Source organism: Notechis scutatus, chromosome 1, assembly GCF_049901735.1.
Source record: "Notechis scutatus isolate UNSWTSFEM ecotype Mainland chromosome 1, rNotScu1.2, whole genome shotgun sequence".
Taxonomy (NCBI): domain Eukaryota; kingdom Metazoa; phylum Chordata; class Lepidosauria; order Squamata; family Elapidae; genus Notechis; species Notechis scutatus.
This window is the reverse complement of record NC_142009.1, coordinates 24,571,626-24,599,615: the sequence shown is the minus strand read 5'-3', so window position 1 is coordinate 24,599,615 and position 27,990 is coordinate 24,571,626. Positions and strand designations below refer to the sequence as shown.

At 42.4% G+C, this 27,990-nt stretch overlaps 1 protein-coding gene across 4 annotated transcripts in view; it reads right to left on the bottom strand.

The window, feature by feature from the left end:
• Positions 1-27,178, bottom strand: part of STX1A (syntaxin 1A) — a 58,433-nt gene extending 31,255 nt beyond the window's left edge. The window contains exons 1-2 of one of the 4 annotated variants that reach the window (XR_015748330.1): positions 27,055-27,178; positions 113-190 (exon numbers count right to left, since the gene is read on the bottom strand). Coding sequence is in view for 2 of the 4 variants with exons in the window: in XM_087958975.1 (XP_087815101.1) it covers positions 113-190; positions 27,055-27,084 (108 nt within the window). In the remaining 2 variants the exon portion in view is untranslated. Of the gene's footprint in view, positions 1-112; positions 191-760; positions 894-27,054 lie in introns of those variants that run through there. The other 3 variants (XR_015748332.1, XM_087958975.1, XM_026671663.2) reach the window with 3 other exon arrangements.
• Positions 27,179-27,990: the final 812 nt, after the last annotated feature.

The window sequence follows — 27,990 nt, the reverse complement described above, 5'->3', positions numbered from 1 at the left end:
TTTTTAACATTCATGTTAAAAACTGTGTTTTTAATCTAGGTGAAATATTAATATATATTGCAAGTCCATGTATGATATATTATAAATCAAATAAGAAATAAGGATTTATCACCTGTTCAAAAAACTCATCCATAAAACGATCCCGATCCACACCAACGGCAACTTCCTCATCATCATCACTGTCCTTAGCCTGCAACGTAAGAAACATAATTTCAATATCTGAATCTCAAAAGGTTGCCTCAAATAATGCAAAGACCTAATTTCATCATATCTTGAACAGATAACGTCTCAATTTGGTTGTATGTTCCTTTTAAATAATGCAAAGACCTAATAAAATTCTGCATCAAAAAAAAAAAAAGAACAGAGAAGACATCAGTTGGATAGTACCTTTGATTTCCCCTAAGGACAAAGTCAGCTATGCATTGATTCCTATTCTTTCAACTCATTCATTTCTGAGTTCTTCTAGTGCTCATAAATCAACCTTTCTCCAAAGTAAGCTAAAAGCAAAAGTACTATTCCATTTCTGCACTATGTGAGGATACCATTCAGCTTCTGAGTGCCTACACCACCATGTTCTTTCTATATCTGTGCTTTGGGCTGTGTTTACTCTCTCCCGAGGCAATAACCATGAAGAGAAGGTTTTCTGTCCTGTCTCATGCACAGAGGTGGATTTGTGGCTATGCAGATGCAGATAGATAATTCCACAAAACATCCATAACAAAGTACATTTATTGGTACATCAGGTATCTTCATAACTCACATTTGTGACGAAGCTCTTCTATAATGACCAATCCTTTGTATATCAGCATTGCAGGTAAAAAATGGTTATTTTCCTAACCCATCGTAGCAATAGAAAGAAACCTGTTATCAGTCCATGAGTGCAGGCAAGAATGGAGGGAAACCTCCCTCAACCCCCTCAGGGTCAATTTAGTGGCCAATCAGGATTACAGATGTGGCCACATGACATGAACTACATTTCCCAGGATACCTTTAACTACATTTCCCATGATGCATTCCCTTAAGGGGACAGCTCACAATTCCTAAGCAACTAACAGGGTTGCCATCTGGCCGTTTTTCCGGCCAAATTCGAGAAATCTGGCCGTATTTCTATCTGCTTGGCCGTGAAAAAATGATGTCTTCGGCCAAATTTATTTGGCCGGAAATTTGGCCGTACGAAAGTTGCTTGGCCGTGAAATCGACCAGGTGGCAACCCAGCCGCTCTCCTTCCCTTGCGCATGCGCGTCACCATGAGCAAAAGGAGGACAAGCGCATCCTCTGGCACTCTCCTTCCCTCGCGCATGTGCATCACCATGAGCAAAAGGAGGACAAGCGCGTCCTCTCAGTTCTCCGACACACCCGGTTCCTCTCAACTCCCGTCACACACCCCTTCAGAACCTTGGTGCCCGGCCACGCCCCCTTCCCGCCTGTGACCCGAGCAGGGGCGACTCCTCCTCCATCAACACCACACCCATTCCTATTACGGCTCGTTCCAACGCCACGCCCCTCGGCTTCCCCACCCATCCCGAGCTCTCCTTCCCTCGCGCATGCGCGTCACCATGAGCAAAAGGAGGACAAGCGCGTCCTCTGGCGCTCTCCTTCCCTCGCGCATGCGCATCACCATGAGCAAAAAATAATTTGGCCGAATTTGGCCGTATTTTGACTTGAGTTTGGCCGCAGAGCCAAACTGCGATCTGGCAACCCTGGCAACTAATCAATTCCCATAGACTGGCTGGGACAGCACAGAAGGGCTGAAACATGAGAAGAAAAAATATTAGGGATAAATTTCCTTAACTTTGATCAAAATTGTACCAAGCCTAATTCAGCCAGGAGCAAGAAGTAATACAGTACATTTCTGTCATCACAGTAGCCATAGATCTGTCCAAGTCCCATTTGGTTCAAGCAACTCTGATCTTCTGTAAGCCGGAAACTCGCATAAGGAGTAGGTGATAGTCACAGCAAGGATGTCATACTGGATCTGGAGTACCTTTTCCCTCTAAGAATCTGAATCCCACATACCTCTTGGGCACACTCAAAATTGGTGCCTCTCACTGAAATAAAGAATGCATTTCCCCCCTTACAAAATTCCGTACATAATTCTTCTTTTGAAGAACTAGAAATCATAAAAGGTCTGCTGGCACCTTTCCCCACAAATGCATTTCAACAAAAGGCATAAGCTTCTATGAGCTTACTTTACTTCATAGCTAAACTGATATAGGTTTAAACTGGGATGAAGCGGAGATGGAAAGGAGGGGGAAATAAGACAGGGTGGTTGTGTTACAAGTGAAGTTACAAGTGAAACAGATTATAAGTGGCTTATCAATTCACATTTGTAATACGTTAAAAAAAGTGTTCGTTGAAATGTTCTGAAATATCTTGAAACCTTTTGATATATGTGAATTCAGCAGTAGCCCAATTCATTGTGATATTGCTGAAAAGTTTCTTTGTTCCAAAATGCCATTCTAAGATCTGTAATGAAAAATCCTGGAAGACTGAAATGTTATGATATTTTTTTTCTTGAGTCCTAATGTTAATCATGTATTTATTAATTCTTTTGTGCAAAATCCTCGACTTACAACCACAATAGAGTCCAGAACTTCGCTTTTAAGCCATTGCGGTCGTAAATCGAGGCACCACATGACTGGACTTGATTTTGTGATCATTTTTGTCATACTGGAAACCAGTAGAAACATTGCAAATTGTGACCATGCGACCATGGGACGCTGCAATTGAGCATAAATCTAAATATGAACATAAACTACAAGCAGGTTTCCAATGCTTGAAATGCAACCAGGTGACCGGGGGAGGGGCAACAGTTATAACTTTGAGGACCAGTTGTAAGTAGCTTTTTAAAAGTCACTTCAAGGTTTACCTGTAAACATCAGATTTCATGACCAACTAGGAAAATAATGCAGCCATGAGACAAGGCCTCACTGTATTGCTGTTCCTATAGTAATTAACTCTGCGTCCCCACATTTAACATCCTTGCTGAATACCCAAGCACGGGCTTTCTGGTTCAACTGCCTCAAAAGTCAAATTGTAAAAGTTGCATTTTGTGTTGCTGGAGCTCCTTGGAATTTGGGGGCAAGCTGGTTTCTCAGGTTTAGGACCTCTTGCCAATCTCCACCACTCAGTTTCTAGGACCCTGACACACCACATCTGACCAACTGCCTTAAAGCTTCAGTGTCCTCACGAGTGGGCTGCGGGGTCAGCTGACAAGTTTTGTTTTGTTTTTTTGCCTCACCGTGAACAACTGTGGTAAAACAAAGGCAGTGACAGAAATGGAGACCGGGTGGCAAGAAAGTCAACAAGCAGCCTTTTTTTTGGTACGTCCTAATTGGCCAAAGGGAGGGAACAATGGTCAGCACTCGTGAGCACAGTACTCACAAGTTGTATTTGGATCCAGAAAGAGGTAAAGATGCTTTGGAAGCAACATAGGAACTCTTACTTTGGCACCGTATGGACCACTGCCATCTTGGGATATGAATAGCAGCCCCCACCTCTGTTCACAATGGCTGTGAGGGGAAGAGGTGTGGGCTGCTGTAAGGCTGAACCTGAGGGCTGGAGAATGAAAACGGTCTTGGCAGAGAAATGCTTTGATTTCCAGACATATGTCTCCTCCTCTGTTTAAAATGGTAATAGTCAAGAATAGCAGTTTGCCCAGAACTAAATCAGTCCCTCCTCAAAATGTGAGATTCGGGAAGCACGATTCTAAACAAAGGTTGCTTCGGGGGTGCACAGTGCAGTCAGGAACGACGCGGCGTAGGCTGCCTCTCTTCCTGGTGAGAAGGTGCTGCCATGTGCCTGAGACTCCTACAGCCCTGTGTGGCAGCACAGGAACTCGGCTGGGGCGTTTGCACTCACATCTCAAGCAATCACATTCCTTGCAGGGAAATGGCAAACCACGCGTGGGCGCATTTGCCTCAAATCTCTAGAGTCCTCCTCCTCTGCAGCCCTCCCCTCTCTTGCTTCTTGAAGAGGGAGCATTCCAGGTCGGGGCCACATCCCATTCTGGTGGCCCCAAATCACTGCTGACAGTCGTCATGGCAACTTCTCCCTCAGAAGGAGTGGGCGCAGCTGGGAGCAGAGGGTGCCCTTCCTTGCTCTGGAACAATGCTCCAGGGTCACTACAGCATCAGTGAAAACAAGACTGGAATTTGGCACAGGGAAGAACACACTGTCCAGCTGATTATGCAGCCATGTTGCTAGTTAAGAAGAAAGATCTTCTGCAGTCCAAGTAATGATTTGCATCCTTGTTAAGGGTTATTTAATTTGCATTTTATACTGTTGCTTCAGTTCTTTATTAAGGATAGGAACCCAAGCATTGGTCAGTGATCATAGTAAACTGGGGTTGATTCCACAGATGCTAGCTGATTTCTACCACTAATTGAAAAATAAAAATTCTGCGTTTTGTGTTAGGTTTCTTAAATTTATTTTTTGCTCCTTCCATTCTTTTAGACCAGTGCTGGCTAACCTTTTTGGACTCCTGTGCCAAAAATTGTGCACATGCTTGCATGCTCGCTCTTGCAAGAAGGGCAATGCGTCCCCCCTCCATGTCCCCTACGCATGTGCGCGCAATCCCCCCACACCTGCACTGCATCTTACAGCTGATTTTCAACCAGTTTGAGGCTTTTTCGGCCTCCCTCAGGCTTCAGGAAGGCTTCTGCAAGCCAAAAACTACACCCATTTCATCACTTCTGGTATTTTCGGAAAAACAGGAAGTGATGAAACGGACCTAGTTTTCGGCCTGCAGAAGCCTTCCTGAAGCCTCTGGGAGGCTGAAAAAGGCCTCAAATTGGCCGAAAATCAGCTGTGAGGCGTGCACATGCGCAGTGAGGTAAGTTTGCCTGCAGCTCGCGTGCTGGCACAAATGGCTCTATGTGCCACCTGTGGCACACGTGCCATAGGTTCGCCATCATGGTTTTAGACTATCAAGTCCCACTCAGCTTTCTGTGCTTGAAGGCTTGAAGACCTGTGGGCACATTCTAGGTCAGTGTTTCCTCAACCTCATCAACTTTAAGATGCATAGACTTTAACTCCCAGAATTCGCACCCAGCTTTCTTGCTCAGGCATTCTTGGAGTTGAAGTCCATGCATCTTAAAGGTGATGAGGTTGAGGAAGCACTGATCTAGGTAGGATCTGATGAGCACAAAAGGAATGTTTACAAAAGAAGATGCAAATGATGACTTCAGCAGTCCAGGAAAGTCCTCTCAAGCATTCTAAAGTCTAAACAAAGCAGGGAAAAAATGGGCACATAATCAAGGATGAGCTTTCCCACACAAACCATCTGCTCTCCCACTCCCCAACCAAATAAATTATCCAAAGAAATGTCTATGGTGCTCTCAGAAAGCTTGGAACCAAGTGTCTCTTTCCTTCTCTATTAACTGTGTTTTCTGCAAATGTTGCACTTGGCGTTCTCCGCCAAGCCTTTCATGGTGAACCAAGTTCTGAAACCTTCCTCTGTGTGATTGAGGAACATCCCCTCCTCCAAATGACTTGGTGGGCCCCTCCATTTGCTCAACGATCCAAACTTACGGGCTTTCTGTGCTTGAAGGTTTCTACAGTGAAAGGCAGGGTACATAAATAAATCTGACACAGTGCCACCTAGATTCTGGAGAGCTTCCAAACACAAAAGGAGCAACAGCTAAGCAATCTGGCTTGGCATTAGGTATATTAAGAGAGGTTTGTGGGCTTTTGTCTGTGCATCAACCAGGCCTTTATCACCACCAGAGTTGGAAACCGCACCTGTGCTCAGCTCTTCTCCTCCCTACTCCCGCCCCCTCAGCTCCACCTCCTCTATTGTGCCATTTTTACCCACCATTGTTTCAGCCCCCTGGCCCTTTTTGCAAGTATCAGTTGCCAAGTCCCTCCCATCAGACACCCAGGAAACAAAGGGTAGGAAAGCTTTGTTGCCAAGAGGTATCAGCCAGGTGTCATGCCATTTCATTTTGATTCCTCCTTAAAAGTATGCCTCTATTGGCAATGAAGCCCCTTTTAATCATTTTGCTTCAGGCAATCACAAGCTCATTCTTAGAAGCCACAAGTTCTTATTAATGCTTATTTTGAAACTGGAGCAAAGCAGAAAGATTCAATAGGAATTGCAGACCTAGTAAAAAAGTGTACGAAAGGAACCATTCCTCTGACATTAAATTCAAATTCACAAATTCAAATTTATTGTTTTGACAATAAGGCAGTAATTATTTGGGCAAGATTCAAATTTAACACTTCGAAACAAAATTTTTCACTCCAAAACACTACTCTGGCACCTGCCCAGCTGATAACCAAAAGCCAGCCAATAGAGGCTGGAAGAAGATCGTGCTTGTTGTTTAGTCCAGTGGCTCTTCCAATTATCCTCTGTGGCAAGTTGAAAGAAGCCCAAAGGCCTTGCTAGCATCTCTGTATACAGGAGTCTGCTGAGATCAAGGCTGTTGATGGTTTTGAAGGTACTCAAGAGCTGCTGTTGCAACATGATAATGACCATATCACTGTCTGTTTCAAAAATAAATCACCCATTGGTGAGCATGATGTGCATCAGAAATGCTTGCTGTACAAACCACTTCCTACTTTAAAGTAGAAAACAAAGCTGATCTGTGTATGAGGATGACTGCCAATCTGATTTACTGTTTGAATTAACATGTCAGGTCAAATGCATAGTCCATACAGGAATGTTAATGTCTCCCAAAAGAGGAGAATATTTGTAGCTCAGGGTTGTAATGAGAGGTTCTTGGTGTTCTCTAAGCTTAGTTGCTTACTTGCACATTTCATTATCCAAACTAGGTAATATGAGCTAAAGTTAATGATGTATTAAGTATCTGGAGGTGCAGATAACTAACAATCTGAACAGGTCTCTCCACACGTCATCCTTAGTGAAGCATCTGCATTTCCTACATTGGATGAGGAGAACACATCTTTCTCCTTCTGTCCTGGCCACTTTTTACAGAGACGTGACTGAGAGCGTTTCAACACACTGCATCGCTGTTTGGTTTGGTGGTAGTAGTGCCTCAGATAGAAAGTCCATACAGAGAGTGGTAAGGACAGCTGAGAAGATTATAGGAACCTTGCTTCTTGTTATTCAGGACAATTTCTGAAGGCAAGCTGTTCCATCTGTTGATTGCTCTCACTGTCAGAAAATTTCTCCTTATTTCCAGGTTGAATCTCTCCTTGTTCAGTTTCCATCCATTATTTCTTGTCTGGCCTTCAGATGCTTTGGAAAATAGCTTGACCCCTTCCTCATTCATTCACTCACTCACTCACTCACTCACTCACTCACTCACTCATTCATTCATTGATGCATGCCATTTTGGTACAATATAGCAATCAGGAGATCATGAGTTCTAGTCCTTCCTTAGGCACAAAACCAGTTGGATAACTTCGGAGCAGTCATTTTCTCTCAGCCCTAGGAAGACAACAATTGAAAACCCCTTCTGAAAATGCTGCCCTCCCAAAACTGCAGAAACTAGTCTACATAGTCACCAAGATGGAAACCAATCAAGGAGAGATTCAACCTAGAAATAAGGAGAAATTTTCTGACAGTGAGAACAATCAACTAATGGAACAGCTTGTCTTCAGAAGCTGTGGGAGCTTCATCACTTGAACTTGGTGTAGGGTTTCTTGCTTTGGCAGGGGGTGGACTAGATGACCTACAACGTCCCTTCTAACACTGTTATTCTGTTAAGAGTCAACACTGACTTAAAGGAGCAACAAACAACTAAAACTGTAAAATTTCTACCTAACTTTCCCATCATTAAAAGCAATCCATAAAGAAGGTACAATTAATTTATGACAGCCAAATATAAATGTGGTTGAAACTGTTTGAAAGCCTCTAACTATGTTTAAAAAATTGATTAAAAAAAACAAACCTCAACTGAAAACACTACAGACCAGGCCACAAATGCATAGCAGTAGTGGTTCGACCAAACACCAGAATAAATAAACACATTTTCAACTTCAGTGCCAAAGTTTAAAAGGCTCAGCGCCAGCTTTAATTGAACAGGGAAGGAATCCCTGTTCATCAGGACACCAGTATCAAGAATACTCTCTCTTGGATTGTCACATACAGTAGAGAATGAGGAATAATATTTATAGCCTCACCAGATTGGTGTGCAGATTGCAGCAAGACAATTAAAGCACAGCACTTTGAACTCTGTCACTATGCAAATAGTGGTGACTTGTTATTATTATACACTATTACAATGATCATCATTCCTGCCATCTGAATGCTTATTTTTTAAAATTCTTGTTCCTGAACTAGCAACATATTAGTCTGGCAATATAGGCTCCTCAGTTTACAGGTATTTCCTTCCAGTTTGCTGATCTTAGACTTGGGACGGAAGCAATTAGCATTCAATACTTCTCCTTGCCTGCACTGAAGGAAGCCTCTCCCTCAAAGCCACTATTCAGAAATAAGGCCCTTCTTCTATTAAGGAGTGGAGATACTTATGGAATGAAACTCAAATACTTTGACCATCTAATGAGAAGGAAGGACTCACTGGAGAAGATGCTGGGAAAGATTGAGGGCAAAAGAAGAAGGGGACAACAGAGAATGAGGTAGCTGGATGGAGTCACTGAAGCAGTAGACGTGAGCTTAAGTGGACTCCGGAAGATGGTAGAGGAGAGGAAGGCCTGGAAGAACGTTGTCCATGGGGTCACAATGGGTTGGACACAACTTCGCAACTAACAACAACGTATTTATGGAGGAAGGAGATTGGCTACCCTGAAAAAGAGAAGGGCTTGTGTGACATATCTTATTTGCTAAAGTTTCAGCCCATAAATGCAGGTAGTCCTCAACTCACAACCACAATTGAATCCAAAATTTCTGTTGCTAAGTGAGACAGTTAAGTGAATTTTGCCCCCATTTTACCACCTTTCTTGCCATACTTGTTAAGTGATTCACTGCAGTTGTTAGGTTGTTCAGTGAATCTGGATTCCTCATTGACTTTGCTTGCCAGGAAGGCCGCCAAAGAAACCCCAGGACACTGCAACAGTCATAAATGTGAGTCAGTTGCCAAGTGTCTAAATTTTGATCACGTGACCCTGGGGATGCTGCAACAGTCCTAAGTATGCAAAATGATCTTGTCACTTTTTTCAGTACCCTTGTTAACTTTGAACAGTAACTAACGGACAGTTGTAAGTCAAGGACTACCTATAAAAACGCAGGCATTATTTCCTTAAAAAGCTTCTCTGGCTCAGCCAAACAATCTGTAACACAGAGAAATTAACAGTTCCATTAAGGAGTCATTCCTTGATTATATTGGTAAGTGGGTGAGGGGAGTCCTTGGTGCTCTCCGAGCTTGCTTATTTTCTTGCAGACATTTCATTACCCAAATTTAACATGATGGTATGCAATCATGTTAAATATATAAACCTTTTTCTCCCTTGCTATCAAGCGGAGATTTCCTCAAATGATTTAAAGCTTAATGCAGTCTGGCTGGCGGGATATAAAGCAACACTTGATAGCACACTGTGATGTATTTGTTGGGCTAAATATGACAGAATAATTGCTTGTTATCTGCCCAAATTTGTATACTCAATCAAGTTTCCCAAGGAACTACCTGAACAAGTTCTATAAAAGCTTGAAGACATAGACAAAGGCTAAGCCCAAGTGACCATCGGTAGTGTTGTCCTCTTCTGGGATATTACTTCTAATGCATGCAGCTTTTCGAATCTACAAGTACAGATCTATATATTAAAAGTCCATAAAACTACTCCACTGTGTTAATTATGAACTTTTTAGAAGTTTATAAATGGGAAACTTAATCATATCAACAGATGTCAGGCAGAAATCCATCATTTGTGGGAAACAGTTGGTTTCTTGAATTTTTATGTGGACATTGTAGGAGGTGGAATTCTGTGGATATGCCATTTATTGTCAAGCACCGGGAAAATCAGCAGATTCAGCCAGTTAATATGTGTTTTATTTTATTGCAAGCTTAAGCTGTCTACAAAAAAGCTGAGTTACTAATTGTCAAGGGAAATGAGTGGGAATTAGGAAGGCATTCAAGGTGGGCTGGACTTAGATCTCTCGTGGGTGCACAAGGTCTTGTGACTTATGATGCACTTGACCTCTCCCTCAGGCTCAGCCTGGTCATCTGCTTCAACTATGCCTTATAGCTGGGTCCACACTGTGTGCTTGCAGATACTTCCTGGAATTCCCTGCCCCATGTACTTTTTTTTAGAATGATCATGCCAGCCATTTTGTACATGGGGAAATCCTCCCGTCTGAGAGCATGAGACATTTTCCGAATTCCAACTATCTCATAATCCATATAAATCTAATTTCAATTTATCATAGAAATATGCAGAGGTGGTATTCAGCCACTTCTGACAGGTTCTGCAGAACCAGTAGCGGAAATTTTGAGTAGTCCAGAGAACTGGTAAATACCACCTCTGGTTGGCCCCGCCCCCATCTGCTCACTGCCTCCCGAGTCCCAGCCGATCGGAGTCCCAGCTGATCGGCTGGGTCTTCTTTTGTTGCCCTGCACAGAACAGAGCTGGAAAGCAGGTTAGTGGGGTGGGGAGGGAATGGGGATTTGACAGTATCCTTGCCCTGCCATGCCCACCAAGCCACACCATATGTACTAAGCCACGCTCACAGAACCGGCAGTAAAACATTTGAATAGGTGATTTGATAATTTATATCATAGAAACATAAAGTTGGAACATGTCATACTTAGGCAATTCTTTGCTCAATGCAGGATCCACTAGACTAGATCAATGCTTCCCAAACTTTTTTCTTCATTATCCAAAATTGCTTGTCAGAAACTCTTATCAAACTTTGAGAACTAGTTTTAAGTTCTTTCTTTCAGCACCTTCGAATGGTCACCAAACAGATGGTCATAATTCAAGGACTACCTGTATTCTAAAAACAGTATCATTGAATGATCTTTATGTCATTTCAGCAAATTATCATTGGTAATTTCATTGATCTTTGTCTTAATAGGAACAGTTTGAGAGATTTTAGAATATATTTTAGCGCACACAGCAATTTTTAAGTCAATTTAAATGTCCCCATTGTAATGGGTAATGTGTTTGTGTGCTGTTAGCCAAACAAAAAACACTTTTACCCTATTGTGGGTAATTCACTCAGTTTGGGAAGCACCTCATTAAACCATTTGTGGTAGGTGACATGCAGCCTCTGCCTGAAGTTCTCTAGTGAAGAAGAATTCACCATGAGGCTGCCTGTTTCACTGAGACTATAAACTGTTCAAAGACTCAAGTTGACAGTTCTGTAGTTTCTCTATTTCTCCTTCCTTTTTTGAAGATGGGGGTGACATTTGCGGTCCAGATTTCTGGAATCTCACAAGTCCTTCAGAAGTTCTCAAAGATTACTGAGGATGCTTTTGTGATCATCTTCACTAATTCTTTCGGTATCCTAGGATGCTAATTCTATGGAGATGCTCAGGCATCCAGGTCACGGTTGTCCCAAAGGTCAACTGGACTTTGTTTTTCCTCGAAGACTCTTGCTTCTCATCCAAGAAGAACTGAAGAAAATTCTTGGATGAGAAGCAAAACATCTTAAAAGAAAAACCAAGTCCAACTGCCTTTAGAAAAAGCACCTTTGGGACTAGGATGTTAATCCAACTAGTGTCAGAAACCTGATTTCACTGAAGTTAAACTCTTACCCATCCTAAACTGTAACCCTCACTTTCTCCCAATGGCACAATCCTGACCATCTTGGATTTAATCTCCCTCCTGAGAGAAGTAGAAGAGGTTCTCCTTTCTCACCGTCCAACCATTGCCACTTCCCACTTTCTCCTATGTTCTCTTTGCTTTCTTTTTATTTCTGCATATACCCAAGAAACTCATTTTAATTACTTTGGATTCTTTCACAAGCCTCAGTTCATTCTGATCTTTGGTTTTTCTGACAACATTTCTATAGTGTTTGGAAAGTATTTTGTAGGCTTTTCTGTTTATGTTTTCTCTTCACCTATTTCTTACACATTCTTTTTTTTCTCAGAATTTGAGATCATTTCGCAAACTTCTGTGCAGACCTCCTTAAGTTTTCCCCATGTTTGGATGGTGGATTGCTTGTGATTATGCTTCTCATACTGTAGGATTTTTCCTTTTTCCTAGACACTTTTCTCATTAAGGATTTGACCCAGCTGGATAAGACAGAAATAAGGAGAAATTTCCTGATAGTTAGAACAATTAATCAGCTGTCAGGAAGTTACCCCCATTTAAATCATAAGTCTCAAGAGCCAAACTTCCAAAACTTCAAAATGATTTATTGGGAGTTAAAATGTCCGGCACTGCCTGGGTGTATGGCTTCAGGAGTTGTGGGTGCTCCATCACTGGAGGTTTTTAAGAAGAGACAGCCATTTTTCTGAAATGCTATAGGGCAGGGATTTCAAACTCAAGTCATCACGGTAGCATCACGTGATGTATCGGTACTTCCCCCCCCCCCCTTTGTTAAACCAGGCGTGGGCATCAAAGGTGTTATTCAGCAGGTTCTGACCAGTTCTGGAGAACTGGTAGTGAAAATTTTAAGTAGTTCAGAGAACCAGCAAATCCCACCTCTGACTGGAGATTTTACAGTTATCCTTTCCCTGCCAGGCCCACCAAGCCATGCCCACAGAACTGGTAGTAAATTTTTTTGAATTCTACCACTGGTGGGCATGGCCAGTACATGATGCATCCGGCCCGTGGACCGGGACTTTGACAGCTATGCTATAGGGTCTTCTGCTTGAGTATGGGGCTACACTAAAAGATCTCCAAGATTCTTTCTAATTCTGTTATTTCCCCCCCTCTAAGCCATTAGTGGTGGAAAAAGAAACTGACAGTGACACAAGTAAAAGACATATCATGTTTCTCACAAAATAAGGCCGGGTCTTATTTTTTCTTGAGCCCCGAAAAAATGGCTACGACATCTTTTCGGGGGTGAATTAATTTCTCCCCACCCACACCCCACGCACCAGCGCCGGTGGGATCTGTGGAAGCTACGCAGGCCTGAGAAGCGGCTGAAATGCTGCCGGACATCCACGCCAACGCCGCCCACCTGCTGACCCAGGTAAGGGAGCCCTCCATGCTCCACCATGGTGTTAGGAGCGGCTGATGGTGAGGCGTAGCTGCCCGTAGGGCACTCCTAATGGCAAGTTCCCCCGCCGCCTTCCCCCCCACAATTTTGCATGTTTCAAACTAGGCCTAAATTTGGGGGGAGGGGCTTACTTTCATTTTATGCCTAGAAAACATGCTGGGTCATCCTATGGGGGGGGGGGCGTATTGTTGGAGAAACATGGTATAAATCTATTCCCTTCCCCCCATGGGATCAACATAAATAATAACTTGGGTAAGACTTGGCAACAGGAAAATTAAAGATATAGGATTCTAAATAATAATATTTTAGCAGATTGGCTGATGCTATAGTTTGTGAGGTTTATGGATTTGATGATTATGAAGATGGTGATATGCCATGAAGTTAATGTAATTATATAATTACAGTATGTAAACACCAAAATCTAAGTTAAGTAAAAATCCTGAAGAACAATTAAAAATTAGGAGTGCAACCATATGCCAATGTTGCAGTCCAGATGTTCCGTAAAAAGTGAATGAACAGACTGGCATTCTGAGAATAAAACAACTAGTGCAAGCTTGGAATCACATTTTAAAAAATAGAAAGTAACCTCACACTTTTAACAAGTCAAGAAGCAGTTATCATTTTTTCTGGAATTATCAGCAACCAACCTGAACTGGTGCGAAAAGAGGGTTGCTACAAGAGTGCCTAATTTATCTCACTTTACATGCAATTTGCATTTCAGGTTCTTCTGCTGAATTGATTCAGGACAAGAACTGGGGGGGAGGTAATATCTTGTGCTTGTAGCTAAGAAGGTAAGGCTGCCTCTTGAGGCAGCAACTGCGAACTCAGCCAGGCTAAGAATAGTGCACTAAAGGGAAGGCAGACCTGGCTAATTAGCCCAGTTAGCCAGCTTTTAAACAAGCCACCCTGGTCCCATTAAATATGGAACAAAGGTTAAGCATCTGTTTTTCAAGAGATGTTTAGCACATCACAGAGCGTACTGTGACAGGTCATATGATGCCATCGTTTTGAATGGGATTTTCAAAACTAACTTTCACAAGCAAAGCACTTTACTACTTCCAACCGCATCGTTGTATTAAAAGATAGCAGCCTTTATTATCAAAGGTTTATATGTAGCAGTCATGATATCGAACAATAGAGTTTTGGTGCACAAATGCTGTATCCCACATTTGCTAAAGATAGAAGATAAAAAGAATTGTTTTTGCAAGTAGTCCTTGACTTACAATCATTTATTTAATGGTTTGTAGAGATTTTCAGTCATCCAGATCATGGTTGTCCCAAAGGTGCTTTTTCGGGAGGCAACTGGACTTCCTTATTTTTTTCTTTCTTTTGTTTTTGAAGAAACGTTTTTGAAAAAAAAAAAAAGGAAATCCAGTTGCCTCCTGAAAAAGGACCTTTGGGACATTCATTTAATGACCATTCAAAGTTAAAATGGCACTGAAAAAAGTGTTTTATGACCACTTCTCACACTTATGATCACTGTAGCATCCCCCCCGTCACATGATCAAAATTAGGGCAGCCAGCATGTATTTATGATGGTTGCATTGTTCCAGGGTCTTGGGATTCTCCTCTGCAATCTTCCTAGGGAGCAAAGATTGCAAGCAAATTCAATGGGGGAAGCCAAATTCGCTTAACTGCAAGATTCACTTAACTGCTTAAAAACATGGCAAAAAAAGGTCATAAAATGGCTCACTTAACAACTACCTTGCTTAGCAATAGAAATTTTGGGCTCTATAGTGGTCATAAATTGAGGACTACCTATATACTGTTTTGGTGAACTTCCTGGAGCCAATAGGCTAGTTCAGTGGTGGCTAACCTTTTTGGGGTCCCGTGCCAATAATTGCGCTTGACTGCTCATGCTCGCATGCCTTCACCCAGAAGGCAATGCATGTGGGCTCCCTGCCTCCTGCGCATGTGATCCCCGCACACGCCGCATGCTTCTGCACATGCACAAGTGTCTCCTGCGCTCCACCATGCCCTCGCACATATGCATCAGATACCCGACAATCAGCTGGCAGGCGGCACATGCGCATGTGCAATAGACTTTTTCTGGGCGAGTACTCGCATGCCAGCAGTAATGGCTCTGCGTGCCACTTCCGCCATGCGTGCCATAGGTTCGCCATCACGGGGCTAATTGCTGATGTTATCATAGAAAAACTTAGCAGTTGGGTCAAACAAAATGGATCAAGCTTAGCAGCTAGAAACAGGTAGGACTGAATAATTTTCTGTTTTGTATTCCCATCAGCATTGTTTCTGAACATGGAGATTGCATTCTAACTGTTGTCAGTTGTATTTAACAACCAGGGACAGCTCTGACTACTCTTTTAAAAAGGGTGGAGTTTGAGGAGTCAAATGTGACTCTTAAGGTAGCCTCACTTTTTCCAGGCTTGCAGAAAAATGTGCAAAAAAGAAGGTTTGCCTGAATGACTAGCACAGAGGCTATGCTCATGCAACATCTGGATTATTATTTTTCCGGTATCATTTTCAAAGCACCTAGAGCCCGACATGCAAAGGTTCTTCAAATCAGCTGTATCCATTATAGGAAGTTATTTTGTCTGGCTAGTCTGCCACCAATTTTACTGATTTACCTAAGTTTAGTGTCGCTAAAGACAATGCATGATTGACACTGAATAGCCTGACCACTGTTGAAAGAGAAAGCAAACTTCTTTCTTTCTATTCTTTGTAAACCATGGACAATTTTATCAACCTCTCTTTCCCAATTATCTTTTTTTCCCTAAAGCATGAAAACATAAATGCTTTAGCGTTTTTTTAGCAAAGAGATTGAGAAGTGAAATAACATACTGTATATACTCGAGTATAAGCCTAGTTTTTCAGCCCATTTTTTGTGCTGAAAAAATCCCCCTCGGCTTATACTCGAGTCAGATTCCCCTCTGAAAAAAAATGGTGTGGAGTCGCGGCCTCCGGCGGCAGCGACTCCCAACAGCCCCAGCCGGGAAGGGAAAGGCAAAAAGCGCTTTGCCTTTCCCTTCCCGAGGCGGCGGGACTGGGGCCGCGCCGGCGGTAGTGACTCCTGACTCAGGGGGCCTCCGAGGGAGGGGAAGAGAGTGACTCCTGCCTCCCGCTGTCATCATCATCTTCTTCTTTTGGGTTAGTGAATCAATTAAACCTTTCATGATAGTGAGATCGTTTCCCAAATTAATTATTTTTATTTTTGAAATTTACCAGTAGCTGCTGCATTTCCCACCCTCGGCTTATACTCGAGTCAATAAGTTTTCCCAGTTTTTTTGTGTAAAATTAGGTGCCTCGGCTTATATTCGGGTCGACTTATACTCGAGTATATACAGTAGATTGATTCTAGCTGAAGAGTTTGAACTCTAGGGGTGGACAGAAATCTCTCTCTCTCTCTCTCTCTCTCTCTCCCTCCCTCCCTCCCTCCCTCCTTAGAGTTCAGACAGTTGAATGCAGAGATTACATCCCACCCTTTCCAGCATTCCACTATGCTCATATGCAGCACAAAGACAGCCCAGAAACCCTAGAGATGAACCAACATTGTCCTATCATCCTCCCTACAGGTAATAGACCAGAGGAGATAGTGGAAAGCTTTTATCTAACAAAGAGGCTCTTAGAGTCCTGAAAATAAAGCCAAATCTTCTGTTTATTAGTAAAAGAAGTACCGTCAGCTCTTTTATATTCCACTGTCTCAAAATCAGAGTCTCAAGGCATTGGATGTCAATAATACGACTTTTAGCTGCTGTTGATGCAATTTAAATGTACTCATGCAACATGCTAAAGCCAAAGTTAAAAAAGCATTTTTGCTCTCTGCACATCCTACCAACGATAGCTTGATCAAAAAAACCAAGCAAGCAAATGCTGCAGTTATGGAATGGAATGAAAATAAATCTTTGGGCCTTTGCAAAGCATTAAGTTAAAATTCAGTGACTCAGTGGAATACTATATTGGTAAGTAGCCACACACTTACTGGCTGCTTCCTTTACATCTGTTCCAAGTCACTAGCTAATAATGTTGTTCTGACTGTTCATGAGAACCATGTGATAGGCAACATGACTCATTAAGACTTAACTCTTACTGAGTATGGGGAAGGAGAAACCTGCCAATCACAGTACTGCTTCAGAAAAGGAAGAGAGCAGGGGTGTCAAACTTGCAGCATCACAGAGGTGTCATGTGACGGATCAGGACTCCCCCCCCACTTCTCTAAACTGGACGGGGCTGGGGCCAGCATGTGATGCATCCAGCCCATGGGCTGCGAGTTTGACACCCCTGGAATAGAGGGTCTAAATTACAATGAGATCAGTTCTTGGTCCCATCATTTTACTGTTAGATTATTGCAGCCTTGGTCAAAACCATCAAGGGCAACAGAAAACGGACTCATCGCAAGACTAGCTTGACATAGCACAAATCCATTCAACCACTGAAAATGTTAGCTCTACCTTTGTCCCCAAAACACCTTCCAAAGTAAGTCTTAAGTCTCATTTAAGTGAAAATGGGAAGCTGCCTGGCACTATAGAAAAAAAGCCAGCCAAGGAGGGCATAGAGAGCCATCTAAGCTTTAGGGGATAAAGAGTGCTGCCTTAGACAGATAGTCCTCGACTTACAACCACAATTGAGCCCAAAATTTCTGTTAAGTGAGACATTTGTTAAATGAGTTTTGCCCCATTTTACGACCTTTCTTGTCTCAGTTGTTAAGTGAATCCCTGCAGTTGATAAGTTAGTAGCCTGGTTGTTAAGGGAATCTGATTTCCCCATTGACTGTGCTTGTCAGAAGGTCGCAAAAGGAGATCACATGACTTTGACTCACTGCAACTGTCATAAATATGAGTCGGTTGGCAAGCATCCAAATTTTGATCACATGATCATGGGGATGGCTGCAAAGGTCGTAACTGTGAAAAATGGTCATGTCACATTTTTCAGTGCCGTTGTAACTTTGAATGGTCACTAAATGAACTGTTGTAAGTTGAGGACTACCTGTATTCTTTATCTCACTGGGCCACTCCCCCCGCCTCTCCCTCTTTCAATGTTTTTGTTTTCCACACATTAATCCCAAAATAAGCTGTTCCAAATTATGCCTGAGTAAAGGATACACTTCATTCATTTGTGCAAATCCAAAGGTAAGCATCCAATCGAATGCTGATACATTAAAACAAAAGAAAAGGGGAATTTAGAGAAAAGGTGCACTGATTATGTGCCGTAAAGTTGATTTTGACTCCTTGTGACTACATTAGAAAAAAACCTAGTGATTTTTAAACATTTAAAGCTTGCTGCCAAAGCAATATGGAGAAAATTTTCGCAAGGCCTTGCCCTTATTTGTAATTCTTTCTCTGCAAATGTCAACCACAAATTAAAAGATTTTATGATTTCAAAAAAGGGTTGGAGAATAATACAGTAATAATTATTCATACTGAAGGGAAAATGACTACAGGGCCATTTTGATCAAAGCTGGGTCATTCAATAAAGCTGCAGGTCCGAAACGAAGACAACACAATGCAAAAATGATAATGCAGGATCTGCCACGGCAAGACAGATGCCAACTCAGTGCATAAATAATGATTGCCAGCTCTTAAGTAGCCATTTTACATGAATGCATCAATTGAAATAATAAATTAATAATAACTAATAGGCCCAAATCAGAAGGTATTTAATAAATCAATTTGAGGAATAGCTAGTTAACATAAAAGGGGGAGGGAGCTGGAAATGAGGGGAGAGAATCCCAATCTGTTAATGTTACAGTCCTCTCAACACACTGGGAGGCTGAGAGGTTTAATTTCTTAAAAGTTGAATATTAATTAAGAGTAAGAGTCCTCCTCCTTTGGGGATGAAGTGACAACAGGCAGTCTTCCCTGAGTTTTAAATAGATGCCAATTTTCCCATTTCTTTGCTAGGAGGTTTGTTTGTTAATGAGGCCACCATGAGAGACCTCACTCTTTGAGAGAGAAAACTGAGCTCAGTTTAAGCAGAGGTAACTTCCTTCCAGCTGCAATGCTTTCTATATTTCTTTTTTCCTTTCAAGCCTTCATAATCCATTTTATTTAGCATCCTGCTTCCAAAAGTGGACAACCATAAGTTTCCAGATAGGTCATGATAGCATCTTCCTTGTGTGCTTTTAATCCACAGCATCTGTTAGTCAGAGAGATATGGAAGCTTCCTACATCCTCTGCAGCTAGTAATGACAAAAGATCTGCCTACTCTCTTTATTAAAGACATTTTGTGGGGGTATTTTTTTAAAAATAGATCTTTTTTGTCATATGTAGCCATCTTCTCCTAAAATCCTTAAAATCAAAGCCTCATTCCACCTATAGCAGGGGTCTCCAACCTTGGCAACTTTAAGCCTGCTGGCTGGGGAATTCTGGGAGTTGAAGTCCTCCGGGCTTAAAGTTACCAAGGTTGTAGACCCCTGAGCTATAGTAGTTGAGTACTGGCCTTTATACAGGGGTGGGATGCTACCAGTTCTTCCCGGCTCTATAGAACCGGTAGCTCTGAAGAGCAGCAGACACAGAACCGGTAGTAACACCGCGCAAAATGTAATTACAAAACAAGCACGCAAAATGTAATTACCGAACCGGTAGTAATATCGGTTGAATCCCACCCCTGCTGTTATATCTTGCTCAAGGTGGCTGATTCCCAATCCGTACAGGAGAATGGTTTGATTTGAAACATAGCTTTGTCATGATATTGATAGCAATGTTGTTCTTCTAGGTCAGGGGTGTCAAACTCGATTTCATTGATTCAGGGTTGTGTTTGGCTTTGGGGGACCAGGGTGGGCGTGGCCAGGATGGGCGTAGCCAGCTCAATGTCACTCGTGTCGGGGCGCCTGTGGTGGCTCAAGTGCTGTGCCAGTGAAAACGGGCTCCCAAGCTCCGTTTTTGGCTGCAATAGCCCCCTGCAACCCGCTGCCAGCAAAAATGCATGCGGCCCTTTTGAGCTCTGTTTTCTCTGGCAAAGACCAGTCCTTCACTGTTTCCAGGGCAGTGTCGTGGGCCAGATCTAAGCACCCTACGGACAGGATCCGGCCACCCCTAGGCCTTGAGTTTGATACCCCTGTTCCAAGTAAATGGTTCTCAATTATCTGCAGATACCTGAGTGGCCATGATGATGCAGAGGGTCCCACAAAAGCCTGACGAAATGTTATGATTTAAAATTTTAATCATTAAGTCTTGGGGGGTCCATGGCCATGATCCATAACTACAAAAGGTATTTAAAGGGGGTCCATGGTGAAGAAAAGGTTGAGAACCACTGTTTTAGGTCCCTGGGAATGATTTAAAGAAGGGAACATGCGTAGAAGCCTTCCCAGAGACAACCATTCTAGTACCACTGCTAAAGCAATGTGAAAACTGGAAAAAAAGACCCCCCAAAAGATCTATTAGAATGACATAGATAGTCACCTTCTCTTAAGTTCTCTTAAGGAGAGCGATTCAGATATTACATATACAGGGTTTGTATGACAGCAGAGAAATTCTCTAGCTCAGTGATCCCCAACCTTTTTTACGCCGGGGCCCGGTATCCCCAACCTTTTTTATGGCGCGGCCCAGTACCGACATCAGCTGGCGCCGCCATCTTGTTTTGATGAAAAAGTGCTTCCGGTGAGCTTTCTACCCGGAAAAGCTCACCGGAAGCACTTTTTCATCAAAACAAGATGGCGGCGCCCAGCAAGCCAGCGGCCTGGTAGGACTTGTTCCACGGACCGGTACCAGTCCGCGGACCGGTGGTTGGGGACCCCTGCTCTAGCTCACAGAGAAAGATTCTCTGTTTTTATACAGTATTAAATGTTAATGAAGTGATCATTTGTGTTGGGCTATAGGTTGCATACAACTGACTTGGTGTGCCCAAACTCAATCACTGGGATTTGTAAAGCACAGTTTGTGGGAGGCCACTGCAGAGCTTTGGATAGCATCCATTCTCTTAAGTATTCTGGAAGGCTTTATGAGTTGGCTCTGTTTCCAGACCAGAGGTTATTCTGATTCGGGACCCCGTCATGTTTTTAATTGTTATGGCCATTTTTTTTTTGTCTCTAGACACTTGCTATTATATATACAATAAAAAGCATGAAGCACAAAGGCTAGAAAGAGGAGAGTGTAAGTTTCAGTCCCCTCTTAGCCATGTAAGCCAATGGGGTGATGTCTACCTAATAGGGTTGTTATGGGAAAATAGGAGAAGGAAAGAGTATTGTGTGTATTCTCTGTCTAGAGTTATTTGGAAAAATAAATAAATAAAGGATATATTCTTGCCTTTTTTTTTCAAACAACTCTAGGCAGAGAATATGGTGCTCCTTTCTTTTCCTTCTGTTTTTAACAGCTTTAATTGCATAGTTTGTAGAGTGAATGCCATACTACAGGGGTATCAAATTGGCGGCCCACGGGTCAGATGTGTTGTGTACAGGCCACACCCACCCCAGCTCTGTGAATGGGGAAAACATCGTGAAACACCACATGACAGCAATGTGATGTGGCAAATTTGACACCCGTGCCATACTAAATAACCCAGACCATGATTCATTCAACAAATCATGATTAAATCAAAATTATCACACTGTACGAACCCAGGCACAGTTTCCTCCAATGGGCCGGCTATTCTAATAATTAACTCCTGGTTTTTAATTGCAGGTGACATGGATTAAATTTGGGGTCATCTGTATGTAAATTAAATCTGCTGTCTCTAAGCTCTGGGCCTTTCATGAGAAAGCTACCATCAATACATTGCACTGGGGACCCTCCCATTAAAGACACAAAGGAAAGCAGCTATTTTTTCTCTATAAACTTCATAAATTTGTGAAGTTCCCAACCATATTCCTCCCCAGTCATCTTCTTTTCATAAACTGAAATTCACTAATACTTTAATCTTCCCTCACAGAGACAGGCAAATGAAAGTTACCATCCTTCAGCCCTGAATAATTTATAATTTAAAGTATAGAAAAAGCAAGATTGTTTAATATCTCACAAGCAGGCATTGCATCCATGGTGGGATAGTAATAAAACTGTGCAGAATGGTTCTATAGGTAGTCCTTGACTTACAACAGTTCATTTGAAGTTGTACAGACTATTCAAAGTTACATGGCACTGAAAAGAGTCTTCCATGGCACTGAAAAAGTGACATATGATCTTTTTCCCAGTTCTGACCATTGCAGCACATTATATGTGAATTGCAAGGCAGGCAGCATGTAAGACGGTTAGATGGATGGATGGATGCTTGGTTTTATTGGCTTGTGTAACAGATGGGATGGGGGGAGGGGAAGCCAGACCCTATTCAGCTGCTTCCTTTCAAAAGTCAGAGTTTTTCACTGAAAACAAGCGACTTGGTCGCAGAATTAAATCTCAGGAATGATACTACATTATTGACAACTGCCAGCTGTAGTCATACATTATGCTAATTCATAATCTTTTTTTGTTGAGCAATGTAGCCATGGGTTAGGGAGTAGTCTATGGCTTAACAAGCAATCCATGGGCTCTCCAAATGTTGATGAAATCAGCATTGCTCATTATTTGCTCCACCAACTTGGTTATCATATTTCAGCACAATCTGGAGGATTGCATCAGAATAAAGGCAGAAAAGATTGGTTTTGATTAATACCTGGAGGGAGCTATTGGACACTCAGCCTGGAATAAGGCAATAGCAAAATATTTCTACAACACTGCAAACTACATGGAAAACCACTTGCCCCACCCACATTAAGAGGGACCATCCCTGTTTGTAAAATTACAGCTTCCTCTTTGCTGCCTTTCATAAAAACTTTAGAAGCCTCTTAATAATCAAGCCAAGTCAAAGGAATCACTTGAGGTACAGGTCTCCAATCTTATTAAGTTTGGGGGCAAAATTTACAAAAATGGCTGCTAAAGGGGATAATTCACAAAATAGTTGACAACATGTCCAGAAAAATCTTGTGTGGTTACTAAAAGTTGACCTTGATATTATGGCACATAATCATTGTTCTGCTTAGCACAATCATCATTACCCTCCTCTTTAATATTATATTATTATATTCAACTATAAGTCTAAGTTGCTGTGAGTAAGCTTTTCCTATGTAAGAGATGATAACTGCATAATGATGTTTGATCAGGCCAAAAGCCTCATTAATTTTTAATTCTTAAAGTTGCCAAGGTTGGAGACCTCTGATCTAGTGGACAACCAAAGGTGTTCATGTAAGCTTGGACAGTAGGCTAGTCATTTCTCACTCTGCTCATTAATAAATGATTCTAGAGCACTGTTTCTCAACCTTGGCAATTTTAAGATGGGTGGGTGGGGAATTCTGGCTGGGGATTCTGGGAATATAAGTCTATCCATCTTAAACAAGCCAAGGTTGAGAAACACTGCTCTGGTGGAAGCAAGCAGCCACTGATCTACCCAGCCTCCTTTAAAACTGCCTAAATTGGACAGTGAAACCGACAGCTTAACTGTACATTTCGGAACGAAATTTTTCTTTTAACCAGTGCTCAGTCTCCCAGAATCTTGTTCTAATGGCTTCAATGACTACTAACGTTGCGATGGAAGGAGAAAAATTCTGCCTCTTATTTTTCACACTATCCATTAGTTTTTATATAACCTTCATGCCCTCTTGTGGGTATTTGTAGGTGCTTTTGAATCAGCATTGTCTCCTGGCGACTGCCTGGACAAACCCATGCAATGTTCTGGGCAAGATTATTTGGAAGTTGGTTTCCCATTGCCTCCTTAATACTGAGAGAGAACGACTGGCCCAAAGTCACCCACTTAACATTGTACCTAAGGCAGGATTAGAACTCACAGTCTTCCGGATCTGAGGCCTTAACCATTAAACAAACCAATGCTTATCTGTTTATTTTCCAGTTAACACATAACAATTTTTTTCTATTAGTTATTTATTTTTCAAGTCAGCAATTTCATATTTGCATTCTGAAGCAGATAATTATTTTTAATTTGCCAGTTTATATTTAATTTCATCTGTTGTTGTCTCTGTTGAACTGCTATACAGGCATCTCTTGTACATTCAGCAGCAAAACCAGAAGTGAACGATTCATTAATTTTTTCTGCAATTTCCACTTTTAAAGCTTCAGGTTACTCAGATTCTTTCTTCAAATATAATTAAATGGTTCTGTTAATTGTCTTAACTACCTTTTGAATACGGCTGTCAGTATATTATATTGTATCTTTATTGACTATTTATATTGCTTTTGCCAAAATTTGCAGGGGTTTTGTGCTAATCTGGGAAAATGTCCATTATTTGAAGGAAGATTTCTTCTCTCTAAGAGCTTCTGGGATTTTATGTGGCACCTCTCCAGATCTAGAATGCGTATTCTGGAGATCAGGCGCATTCTAGATTTAATTCCAAATATGTGCTTTTGTATCTGAAATGAAATTAGTCTATTTATCTAACTCTTTAAAGGTACCACATTTTTCCCCTGCGTCATGTGGCTATCCCTATAAAGCTACTACAGGATCCTAGGAAATGATCCAGCTTAGAACTATGGAGAAATTTCCTGACAGTGAGAACAGTTAGCCAGAGGAATGGCTTAACTCCTGAAGTTGTGGGTGCTCCATCACTGGAGGTTTTCAAGAAGAGACTGGACAGCCATTTGTCTGGAATATCAAGTCTCATGTTTGAGCAGGGGGTTGGACTAGAAGACCTCCAAAGTCCCTTCTGACCCTATTATTCTATGTTCTATGTTTAAAGAGTTGTGGATATATGCCACAATATATGCTATATTCCTGATATTTCAATTTCTATAGGTAGACTGTTTTACTGTTGTATAGATCTTACCAGGAATATTTTCCTTATATTTAAACAAAATCTAGGTAGCTGCTCCTCACACTTGTTACTTCTGATCCTAGTTTCTGTAGCCATAAAAAAACAGTTCTTGACATTCCTTCCTGTTATTTCCCTTCTTGTTCCTGAACCTAATGATCACGTCTGCCTTCATTTCTTTTTTTCCATATTGAACTTTCCAAATCTCATTCCACAATTATATTTGCTCACTTAGATAGAAGCACCTTCTATGTTCAAGTAGGCTTTGTTACATAACCAAACATCAAGAGGCATCAACTTCAGACACTCAGGTAGCAAACAGAATTGTAGCAATTACATAACAATTTTTCTTTATCATTATTCAATCAAAAAATATGTATCCCCCCTTCATTCCAAAAGTTACATAATTTTTAAAAATCAACCCATTAGATTTATGAACAAATCAATCCCCTGGATTGTCTGCTAACAAAGTAATTTCATGGTTTAAAACACTCTTGGTTGGTCTAACTAGCAATGAAATTAACAATCTATTCCTAGTTATCTGCATGAATTCCATATATGTCCAGGTCTTCCAATTCTCTATTAAGCCAAAGCAGTATTTTCAAGAGAACAGGGTCTGAACAAAATAAAGATAATAAAACAGATATTTTTTTTTTTGGGGAATACTATGCCTTTTGTGCAGTTTTGATAGCACACAGTGATGCTATCCACCATGGTCTACTGGGAACTGCAGTTGTTAAGTGAATCACACAGTTGTTAAACAAATTTGACTTGACTTTGTTTGTTGGAAGCCAGCTGGGAAAGTCATAAATGGTGACCCCAGGATGCTGCAACCATTGTAAATACATGCGGGTTTCCAAGCATGCACATTTTGATTACATGACCAAGGCAGTCGTAAGTACAAGGCAGTAAATCCCATTTTTCAGAGCTGTTTTTTTTTTGCAACAGCAGAACTGTTGTAACTTTGAAACAGTTACTAAACAAATGATTATTAAGTCAAGGACTACTTATAAAAGCAAAGTGTTTTTCCCCAAATTCCCTTCATCCTTGCTTACATCCTTTGAGTAGTCCAACCCTCAATTTAGTGTATCCTCTCCCTTCTCCACTTTATTTATTTGATTTGATTTGATTTGTCAATCACTTACAAGATAATAGGTGTAAGTATATACATAGTTATGAATACATGAAATGGGTACATATAAGAAAAATAAAAAGAAACAATAGGACAGGGACGGTAGGCACGTTGGTGCGCTTATGCACGCCCCCTACAGACCTCTTAGGAAAGGGGTGAGGTCAATAGTAGACAGTCAAAGGTTAAAGTTTTTGGGGTTTGGGGAAGAAACCACAGAGTCAGGTAGAGTATTCCAGACATTGACCACTCTGTTGCTGAAGTCATATTTCCTGCAATCACATTTGGTGCGGTTAATCTTGAGTTATTACTTCTCTCCCTTTATAACTCTGTTCATACGACAGCCATCATTAATTAAGTGAACCTTGTTTGCGCCTAATTTTTCAGGGTTCCCGTCCCTCATAAGCCCCTAAATTTATTTATTTTATTTATTGATTTGATTTGTCAATCGCTAACAAGATAATAGGTATAAGTACAAACATAATTATGAATACATGAAATGGATACATATAAGAAAAATAAAAAGAAACAATAGGATAGGGACGGTAGGCACGTTGGTGCGCTTATGCACTGACTAGGTTTAATACAGTAGGGTAGGCTACTACTTTGTCGTTTTTTAAGGCTAGGTGAATCCAGGCCACGGAGCACATTCCCACCCCCCCCGATTTATCCACCAGAAACCTACACTTTCAGTACCGGCTCTTCCTTCGCTCCATCCACCCATTCGTGATCTAGCCGCCCTCCTCTTTGCAACTCACCCCAACGCCTGCCAAAGACTTTCCCGCCCCCGCCTCCCGCGCACACAGACAAGGCACTGGCTGAAAAGATACCGAAGTGGAAGGAAGCCCCCCCACCCTTTGGAGCCCGTCTCTCTCTCTGCCCCTCAGGCCAGTCGGGGAAAGAAGAGCATCCCTCCTCTCGCCGCGCGCCCCTCCCCAGATAGAGGATGCAGGCGCACCCAGCTTCAGAGAAAGGAGATGGTGGTAGCCACGGCCGCCTCCCCCGCCCGTCCTCTTCCCAGCGCTCGCTCGCTTTTCCCATTGACGGAGCGTCCCTCAGGATAACGAAGAAAAGCAACGGGCGGAGAGGCAAGGCGGGCGGAGAACCGCCTGTTGCCGCCGCCTCGCCGCCTCCTTTCCCCCCTTCCCTCCTCCCGGCCGGCGGGGAGACCCTCCAGCCTCAGCCGTTCGCTCCCAATGTCCTACTCACCGTGCGCAGCTCCTGCGTCCGGTCCTTCATCGCGCTCGCTTCTTCCTGGGCTGCGCTAGCTCGGCTCTCCGGCACCGGGCGGGCGATCAGGGGAGGAGCGGAGAGGGGGCGAGAGGCGGCACATGCGCCGGTGCTGGCGCGTCGGAGGCGGCGGCCCCTCCTTCCCCACCCACTCGACGGGGATGCAAGCGGCCACGATGTTCCTTGAGGGGGTGTTCCTAGTCCACGTGCTGGGCGGCGGGCTCCAACGTGTACAGCCGGTGCATACAGATACAGATAATCAGAATTGGAAGGGACCTTGTAGGTCATCTAGTCCAACCCCACCCCCAAGCGGGAGACCCTACACCATATTTCTGACAAATCTCTTCTTGAAAGTCTCAAGTGATGGCGCTCCCACAACTTCCGAGGGCAAGCTGTTCCATTGGTTGATTGTTCTCACTGTCAGAAAGTTTCTCCTTATTTCCAGGTTAAATCTCTCCTTGTTCAGTTTCCATCCATTGTTCCTTGTCTGGCCTACAGGAGCTTTAGAAAATAGCTTGAGCCCTTCCTCCCTGTGTCAGCCCCTCAAATATTGGAAGACCGCTATCATGTCTCCCCTGGTCTGTCTCTTTACTAGACTAGCCAAGCCCAGTTCCTGCAACCATTCGTTGTATGTTTTAGTCTCCAGTCCCCTAATCATCCTGGTTGCTCTTCTCTGTACTTTTTCTACAGTCTCAAACATCTTTTTTATAATGTGGTGACCAAAACTGGATGCAGTACTCTAGGTGTGGTCTTACTAAGGCTTTCGCTCGACTATGGGGTTGTTCCCACCCGAACGTGAAAAGAATAAAAAATAAAAATAGGAAAGGAATGAATAGAATAGAATAGAATAGGAGTTGGATGGGACCTTGGAGGTCTTCTAGTCCACCCCCTGCTTAGGCAGGAAACCCTACACCA